The sequence below is a fragment of the Ochlerotatus camptorhynchus genome, unplaced genomic scaffold (genome assembly GCF_037179485.1).
Source record: "Ochlerotatus camptorhynchus isolate MF236.1 unplaced genomic scaffold, CSIRO-AGI_Acam_v1.1 ptg000063l, whole genome shotgun sequence".
Classification (NCBI taxonomy): domain Eukaryota; kingdom Metazoa; phylum Arthropoda; class Insecta; order Diptera; family Culicidae; genus Ochlerotatus; species Ochlerotatus camptorhynchus.
In genome coordinates, this window is record NW_027040553.1 from 581418 (window position 1) to 590771 (window position 9354).

The 9354-nt window shown below is 40.6% G+C and overlaps 2 protein-coding genes across 2 annotated transcripts; one reads left to right on the forward strand and one right to left on the reverse strand.

Annotated features, from left to right (window-relative positions):
- The first annotated feature begins 5448 nt into the window (after nucleotides 1–5448).
- Nucleotides 5449–6574, forward strand: LOC135696888 (transcriptional adapter 1-like). Its single transcript, XM_065216427.1, has 2 exons — nucleotides 5449–6285; nucleotides 6351–6574. Exons 1-2 carry the CDS (start codon nucleotides 5492–5494, stop codon nucleotides 6475–6477), a joined length of 921 nt encoding a protein of 306 aa, XP_065072499.1. The 5' UTR covers nucleotides 5449–5491; the 3' UTR covers nucleotides 6478–6574.
- A 54-nt stretch (nucleotides 6575–6628) lies between these two features.
- On the reverse strand, nucleotides 6629–9047 carry LOC135696887 (delta(3,5)-Delta(2,4)-dienoyl-CoA isomerase, mitochondrial). The gene is made up of 3 exons (XM_065216426.1): nucleotides 8907–9047; nucleotides 8789–8833; nucleotides 6629–7528 (listed from the first exon to the last, which is right to left on the reverse strand). Exons 1-3 carry the CDS (start codon nucleotides 8953–8955, stop codon nucleotides 6669–6671), a joined length of 954 nt encoding a protein of 317 aa, XP_065072498.1. The 5' UTR covers nucleotides 8956–9047; the 3' UTR covers nucleotides 6629–6668.
- Between the last annotated feature and the right edge of the window lie 307 nt (nucleotides 9048–9354).

The following is a 9354-nucleotide window of genomic DNA, read 5'->3' on the forward strand; positions in this document are numbered from 1 at the left end:
GTGACTCTCAAAAATGCGCAAATACCGACTGTTCTATTTTCCAAGCTACACTCTCGCTCAAAGATAGTATTGCGCAGCTAATCGCGAGGAAGCAGAAGGGGATCGTATCCGGTGCAAAGCTAAATCAGCTGAAAACAGTGGCGATCGATGTTGGTTTCATCAATGGAGATCCACTGACGATACCAGGGCTGCAGACAAAGGAGAATGTCAAGGTACTGGGCGTTATTTTTACCAACTCAGTGCGACTGATGGTAAAACTAAACTGGGACGCTTTAGTATCGAGGATCTCGCAACTCATATTTTTGCATAACATGCGCTCCCTTTCCCTGCAGCAGAAAGTGCTATAGCTGAACATCTTCATTACAGCGAAGGTGTGGTACCTCTCGTCTGTTATTCCACCGCAATGTGCTCACACGGCGAAGCTGACATCAACGATGGGGACTTTCCTTTTTCGTGGGCTACCCGCACGAGCCCCAATGCAGCAGTTGGCGCGCAGCAGAGAGCAGGGTGGAATGAAACTGCAACTGCCGGCGATCAAATGCAAAGCACTTCTAGTCAATCGTCACCTGCAGGAGATCGTTTCCCTTCCCTATTATCAGTCCCTTCTCGCCCAAAACATTCCTGCCCCCGCCGATCTTCCTTGCCTAAAACTTCTCTCACAGCAAATTCCCTTATTTCCACACCACATCCAACAAAACACCTCCAGCGATCACATCCATCGTTTCTACTTGGAACAAACTGAGCTGGAACCCGTGTAAAAAAAAAACCGCGTAAAAAAAAACCGAGTAAAAAAGACTTCAGTGTACTTTGGAAATCTCCAACCGAGTTGTTAAATATCCAATTAGATTCTATTCGGAAATCTCCAACTAATGTCTTTATGTTACACAGGACTGCGGCACTACCTTTATATGTAAGTGAGATGGTTTTAACAAATGTTGTCGAAGACTCGATCACTCGATTCACACTATTTCGCAATACACGGAATAAACTATCTGACACCAACTTTATCTTTCCTACTCTATCGGTTCCAATTGCGATACATACGTTACCCGCCTTTTTTTCTGTCTATGTTCTTTCTGACGCGGTGCTCCGCTTCTAAGCTCCTGTCTAATCCAGCACACCCAGTGCAAAAACAATGTGCCCTATAGTTTATTGCGCATTTCACACACAATTGGACTAATAAGCGCGTTTTCACTTATTAAAAAGTGTGATAAAATTGCAAGTTTACGTCTAATTGTCTTGGTGTCCTTGGTGCACTTATTCCTTATGATGCAAGCAATAAGTGCTCCGAAGACATCAAAACGATTTGACGGAAACGTGCACTTTTATCACACTTTTTGCATTTTTGGGACAGTCCAGTTTCAGAGGCAATCAGCAATATACACTCGCGTAAATTGTCACTTTCAATATTGTTTCAGCCTCTGTCGGTGAATAAGAAAACCCTCAAAAGAGTGATGAGGGTGGAAATGTTCACCGTGAACGATAGCAAGAGGACAATATTTTCTCCTTTCTTGATTAATTAATCCACCGCAGGTGCTTGAAATCATCATCCGCGTGGAATATTTTGTTTTCTGTACCGGCTGGTGCTTCCATATATTTTTGATGAGAAAAATTGAGGTTTATATAATTGTACCAGAGGTTATCTTGATTTTTATTTGACAAGTTGTGCAATGGAATGTACATTATTTTGAGTTTTTAAAATCGTGATGAAGATGTAAACAAAAAGAATTGGATGACATTTCCTCTCAAAATCGGCTAGCGCACTCTACATTGCTGGTGCATGAAAAGAGCCTAATACTACGTTCACATTACAGCGTATATCACGTGATATACGATATCTTGCAATGAGCACTCATACATCTAGTTTTCACTGGAAATCCTATGTATGAGTGCTCATTGCAAGACAGCCTATATTACGTGATATAGGCTGTAATGTGAACGGGGTATAAACTTGATAGGATTGGTTCCGCTATTTGACAGCTCAATTGGTTCACGAAATTCTATCCGCCAGACTATGAATATAGCGACTATAGTCTCATAGCGTTTGTATGAGAAAATGGAAGAGTTGCCAGTCTTTTTTATTTGTTCTCTTCGGTTATAACCACTAAGGCACTTTTCTAATTTTCACTTTATTTCGACACGAATATTTCTGAACCCCAGCAGGATCCTTACAGAAACGATACAGAATTTGACAGAATTAATTTTTTTTTTAACTGGATTGCATTTTGGAGCATCTCACATGAATAAATTTATCAGTAAAAATATAAAAGTGTTCCGCTTCCTATGTCTCACGGCAAACAAACCTGCATACAACATAACCACCAGATGTTGAATCGATTGCGAAGCTTCTATTGGCAAATTAATGTTGGTTTCCATGGAGAATAGAAGAACTATGAAAGTGATGATGATTTCAATATTTTCCACGTAGAGAAATTCTTCTATTTTGCAAATGGAGCATTCTTTTTAAACCTGGTTTCTGATACAGTGGTAGGAAGGCTGAAATCTACATTTGTATACAACTAAAAATCTGAAAAAAAAATGTCTCTATTACATGTCTATTGAGTAGCCCTTGAGTTTTCTACTAACGTAGCCGAACGTAGCATTAACCAGATTTTATTAGAATACCCGCATAAACAATAACCATAAGGGGATGGTACCCGTTTATTAGGGTAATTTGTTCGCAAAACAAATGCATTTTAAAATTGCACTCGCGTACCAACTTTTATTTGTTAATAAAGCTTCTTTAATTTCTGTGTGTACACTCTAAGCTACGATTACCTAAAATTATCGGTAAAAAAATATCGTTACTTCGTTATTGGCAAATCAAAGTTGGCACTCGTGGAGAATAGACGAACTATGAAAGTGATGATGGTTTCAAAATTTTCCACGGAGAGGTATAGGAGTGCAATTTTAAAATGCTTTTATTTTGCAAATGGAGCATTTTATTTAAATCTGGTTTCTGCTATAGTGGTAGAAAAGCTGAAATCTATGTATACACTTAAAAATTAGAAAAGAAATTATTTTTTCTATATTATATGTTTATTGAGTAGTCCTTATGTTTTCTACTAACGTAGCACCAACCAGATTTAAATAAAATGCCCTATTTGCAAAATAGAAGCATTTTAAGATTGTACTCGTATACCTCACCGTGTAAAAGTTTGAAACCATCATCACTTTCATAGTTCTTCTATTCTCCACGAATGCCAACTTTGATTTGCCAATTCTTTACCGACTTTTAGGTATGTGCATCTTAGCGTGTAACATTCGTCGCTTTCCTATCCCCTCAATTTGTGTACTAAAATGTACTTTCGCTATTCACCACCAGGGTGCCCTAAAGCCCTCTAGTTAAAGTATGGACGACTGTCACAACAAAACTGAAAAAAGCTGTGCTACAGTTGTAGAAAAGCTGAAATCTATGTATACACCCAAACATCTGAAAAGAAATTATTGTAATCTATTGGCAAATCAAAGTTGGCACTCGTGGAGAATAGAAGAACTATGAAAGTGATGATGGTTTCAAAATTTTCCACGGGGAAGTATACGAGTGCAATCTTAAAATGCTTTTATTTTGAAAATGGAGCATTTTATTTAAATCTGGTTACTGCTACAGTGGAAGAAAAGCGGAAGTCTATGTTTACACCTAAAAATCTGAAAATAAATTATGTTTTCTGTATTATATGTCTATTGAGTAGTCCTGAAGTTTTCTACTAACGTAGCACTAACCAGATTTAAATAAAATGCTCCATTCACAAAATAAAAGCATTTTAAGATTGCACTCGTATACCTCCCTGTGGAAAATTTTGAAACCATCATCACTTTCATAGTTCTTCTATTCTCCACGAGAGCCAACTTTGATTTGCCAATATATGTCTATTGGCAAATCAAAGTTGGCTCTCGTGGAGAATAGAAGAACTATGAAAGTGATGATGGTTCCAAAATTTTCCACGGTGAAGTATACGAGTGCAATCTTAAAATGCTTTTATTTTGTGAATGGAGCATTTTATTTAAATCTGATTAGTGCTACGGTAGTAGAAAACTTCAGAACTATTCAATTGGCAAATCAAAGTTGGCACTCGTGGAGAATAGAAGAACTATGAGAGTGATGATGGTTTCAAAATTTTCCACGGGGAGGTATACGAGTGCAATCTTAAAATGCTTTTATTTTGAAAATGGAGCATTTTATTTAAATCTGGTTACTGCTACAGTGGTAGAAAAGCGGAAGTCTATGTTTAACCTAAAAATCTGAAAAGAAATTAAGTTTTCTGTATTATATGTCTATTGAGTAGTCCTGAAGTTTTCTACTAACGTAGCACTAACCAGATTTAAATAAAATGCTCCATTCACAAAATAAAATCATTTTGAGATTGCACTCCTATACCTCTCCGTGGAAAATTTTGAAACCATCATCACTTTCATAGTTCTTCTATTCTCCACGCGTGCCAACTTTGATTTGCCAATAGACATAAAATACAGAAAACATAATTTCTTTTCAGATTTTTAGGTGTAAACATAGATTTCCGCTTTTCTACCACTGTAGCAGTAACCAGATTTAAATAAAATGCTCCATTTTCAAAATAAAAGCATTTTAAGATTGCACTCGTATACTTCCCCGTGGAAAATTTTGAAACCATCATCACTTTCATAGTTCTTCTATTCTCCACGAGTGCCAACTTTGATTTGCCAATTGGCAAATCCAAGTTGGCACTCGTGGAGAATAGAATAACTATGAAAGTGATGATGGTTTCAAAATTTTCCAACGGGGAAGTATACGAGTGCAATCTTAAAATGCTTCTATTTTGCAAATGGAGCATTTTATTTAAATCTGGTTGCTGCTATAGTTGTAGAAAAGCTGAAATCTATGTCTACACATAAAAATCTGAAAAGAAAATATTTTTTCTATATTATATGTCTATTTGGTAGTCCTTAAGTTTTCTACTAGCGTAGCATTAACCAGATTTAAATAAAATATTCCATTTGCAAAATACAAGCATTTAAAGATTGCACTCGTATACCTCACCGTGTAAAATTTTGAAACCATCATCACTCTCATAGTTCTTCTATTCTCCACGAGTGCCAACTTTGATTTGCCAATTGAGTAGTACACTTTCGATTGGAACAACTTTTGACAGACGTCCATACTTTTGCTGTAGGGCTTTAGAGTGCACTCATAGCAATGGGTACAGAGAGAGGTGAAGCAGATCGTGAAATATCGTTGGATTAGTAAACCAAAAAATCAACGTAAACGCAATTAGTGACGTCACTAATTGCTTGTATCGTACAGTGGTTTCACTCACACAATTTAATAGATTGTTCACCTCGGAAACAATCATTGCCTTCATAGTGCTGCCGCATTAAAATTCGCCTGCTTTGTTTTTTGTTTAACTCGTGTTTTTCGCTCACAAAAATCCTCAAAAGTAAACAAAAGGTGTTTATTCCTAGTGTTCCGTTGTTTGGAATTTTGCGCTGCTTCTCCGGTTAAATTTCGTCCGAAATGACTTCAGCCGAGGAAGTGGACCCGGTGCTCACGGCCAAGCAGACCCTCATGTTGGCCCTGGGTGAAAAGTGGCCCCTCTATTTGGCCAACATGAAGCTGTGGTTTCGCAAAAAATCCTCCAAGGAAGAATTCGATCTCGAGTGCCGCAAGCTATTTAGCTCGGATCAGATGCACCTGCATAACAAGTTCCTGTTGGCGATCCTGAACAAAATCGATGCCGTTTCACCTCCGCAAAGTGTCAGCAGCTACGGAACCGAGTCCAGCCACGGTAAGAGTGGCAGCTCCAAGAAGCGCAAGCGATCATCCAAGTCTTCGTCGGATCGTGCCACTTTCGAACCGGCAACGGTGCACGACTTCATCCCGAAGGAACTGGTCGACTACGAACAGATGGCGAGTCAGAGCGCAACGATTCCGACGATTCGGTATGCGGTTCAGGAGCTGTTCCTGCCGGACAATGGGCTCGTTTTGGGACGATTGCTGGTGGGAGCGTGGGAGAACGGTCTGCTGAATGTGGATGAAAATGCGGTGGAGCTGATTGTCCACGCAGTCCAGGTACTGCTGAAGAACATCCTGATGGCGGTCATCACCAAGAGGAAGCACTTCAGGACGACGGCAAATGGGACCTTTGCGTACGACATTGGCCATCAGTTGGTCCATCCGTTCAATAGGAATACCGTTACCAAGGCCAAAATCGACGACGAACCGATGGAGCTGGACAAGGAAATAACGACCGTTTGCTACCTGAAGCCACCGCCCGGAGAGTCGATGTTTTTGGCGTCCTGTGGGGAACCGTGAGTTGAAATGGGTTTGAGCTCGGTACGGGGAGACTAATGATAGGATTTTAATTTGATTGTAGCTATCCAAATCAGAATAAGAGGATTTCGGTTTACGATGTGTACAGGACATTGCTGAACCGGAGCGTCATTCCGTCGCATTCGGTCTACTCGATGAACATGGAGCGGATATCGAGTCTGTTGTCCTGAGCGCTTCAGGCGACGAAGTTTAGGTAAGTTTGATGGATCTTCTCGCTTTAGTTGTTTAATTTGTTTAGAAGAGTAGATATACCTATGTGTAATATAGCAAACGAAGGAATTGATTGCATTCGAATATGACAGAAAAGAAAGCCGTTAACCATAGAAATTGAACTGTAATTTTACAAAATTGACCTACAAAATTACAATTTAGAAAAGACCGGCATCTCATCCTTGCTCTGCTGTGCCATCACAGCGTTGATGAAGTCCTCACTCTGCATATTGACCATGTTCATCTCCCTAATCTGATCCAGTCCTTCCTGGTTTGTGTGATCCAGTGAATAGACCATATTCTTTTTGGTTCCCTGAACCGCAATGGGGCTCTTGCTGGCAATTTCCTTCGCCAGTTCGATCGCCTGCCTCAGCATATCCTCGCGCGATTCAAACACGTGAGAAACAAGACCGCAGTCATAGGCTTCATCGCTCTTGAACTTCCTAGCCGTGAAGCATAGCTCCCTGGCCAAGCTTTGGCTGCCGATCGCCTTGGGCAGTCGCTGCAGAGTTCCCACATCCGCTGCCATTCCGATGTCCACCTCCTTCACCTGGAACCAGGCATCCCGGGTGCAGTACCGCACGTCAGCGGCCGTAATCAGATCCACCCCGGCACCGACGCACGCTGCATGAACTGCCGCTATGACCGGTTTGTAGCATCGTTCCAGCGAACTGATCGAGTCCTGGTACAGCTTGATGAAGCCCTCGAACATACGCCCCTTTCTGCCGACGTCATCGATCTCTCCCAACTGCTGGCCGAGTTTCATCATGTCCAGGAGGTCAATTCCGGCGGTAAAGTGCTTCGCACTTCCACCGGACAGGACGATGACCCGGCAGTCCTGATCGTCGTGTAGTTGGCTGAAGCACTGGCCCAGCTCGATCCACATGCGCTTGTTGAAGGCATTCAACCGTTCCGGACGGGACAGTTCTACGTGCACCACGAACGGCTGCGGGGTGGACAGCTTTAGGGTTTCGAAGTTGTACTTGGTTGCGGCGGAACACAGCGAGCGGGCTGAAAGGAAAAAGGGAAATTTCTGGGTTTACTTATGTGGTTCCGTGTGTTGATGGAGACCCACTTTGAGACATACAGTCGTGACCCACTACAATATTGAAGCACAGAAAACAGACGTCCAACTTTGGTCAGGAACTTGTGTAAAGATAAGTGGGAACGTCGCCGTTACGTGGCGCTAGCATCTTCTGATTTTCTGTATAAATTTTCCATTTTCGACCAATTTGGCGCTAGTATCGATAAATTTTCTGTTGAAAATTGCCACTTGGCGCTACCAGCACTTAGTGTCTAGTGTAAATTGTGAAACGCCAGCGCCATCAGGCTGTCAACGAGGGTTTTTAAGTGGGGAAGTCGCAGTTAGTGGCGCTTAAGTCGAATAGGAATCTTTACACTAGTTTTTAGATAAATTTTGTTCGAGCCTCAACGTCTGTTCTCTATGGCTAGTGTGAGATTCTAGAATTGAAATTTAGACACAGAGAACAGACGTTGAGGCTCGAACAAAATTTATCTAAAAACGAGTGTAAAGATTCCTATTCGGCTTAAGCGCCACTGACTGCGACTTCCCCACTTAAAAAGCCTCGTTGACAACCTGATGGCGCTGGCGTTGCACAACTTATACTAGACACTAAGTGCTGGTAGCGCCAAGTGGCAATTTTCAACAGAAAATTAATCGATACTAGCGCCAAATTGGTCGAAAGTTGACAATGTATAGAGGAAAATCAGGAGATGTTCTCACTTATCTTTACACAAGTTTTTGACCGAAGTTTTATGTCTTGCACTAGCGAATCAATTTTCGAAAAATCTTCAATTTCTTAATGCAGGAAATCTTCAGAATCGTCATCAATCTTCTTTCTATCTACACAGCGTGCGCGCCAGCAAGCCACAGCAAAACGCAATCTTTCCTGCAGCGTAGATAGAATCGTCTCCTTAGAAAATTTGTGACTTTCATAATAAAATAGTAATTTTTTGGTCCAGTTTTCTGGAATCGCTGTTAGAAAGGTCAAAACTGCTTGAAAAAGTTTTACTCCGGGGATGAAATTTGAACTAGGTCACGATGCATGGATGCTAACTACTAAGCCGGGCCCGCCCCCTTTCAGATTTTTGTTATGATTGATAAACTTCTCCGTAATCTATGACTATACTAAGTTGTTGAGAGCAGCCATTCTGAGAAGACGACAATAGCTGGCTCTATTAAACCAACTTTCTTTAGTCTTGTTTAAAATTGACAACACTTCGCTACTTACAGCCTATAAAACTACTCACCGGCCTGATTCGTTGCCATTGCGGACATGGAACTAGTTGAAAGACCTAGAAATGAATACCACATCTGTATCAGAATATAAACTTTGGACTCTTAAACATTGATAGGAAACCAACTTACTTAAAATCTTTGCAGATTTTTGGATCGCCGACAAACCATTCTTCATCATGTTGACTTAAAACAGATAACTCTTTGGGTACACTTTTAAAGCTTGGAAACAAATGCAACAGGTCCGAAATGCAATGTAATTAACATAGATGGGTACCTAATAATGGACTTTGAGCCGTGAGTCGTCTCTCGCGTAACTGGCTGAAGAGAAGATGATAATAAAGTGATGTATGAAGGCTGAACGGCAGGAGAAAAACAAAAAACAACACGAGTATACACGGTAACTTGAAAATACCCATTAATGAGTAAAATTTCAACCATTTTGAAAAAAAATGCTTAACCAAATTTGTTTATCCATTTAATGAGTATCTGCTAACTATTAAATAACAGTAATGGGTAACAGTTTCTCATGAAATAGGTAAATTGTTTACCCATTAATAGGTTAAGCCACTTTACTTAA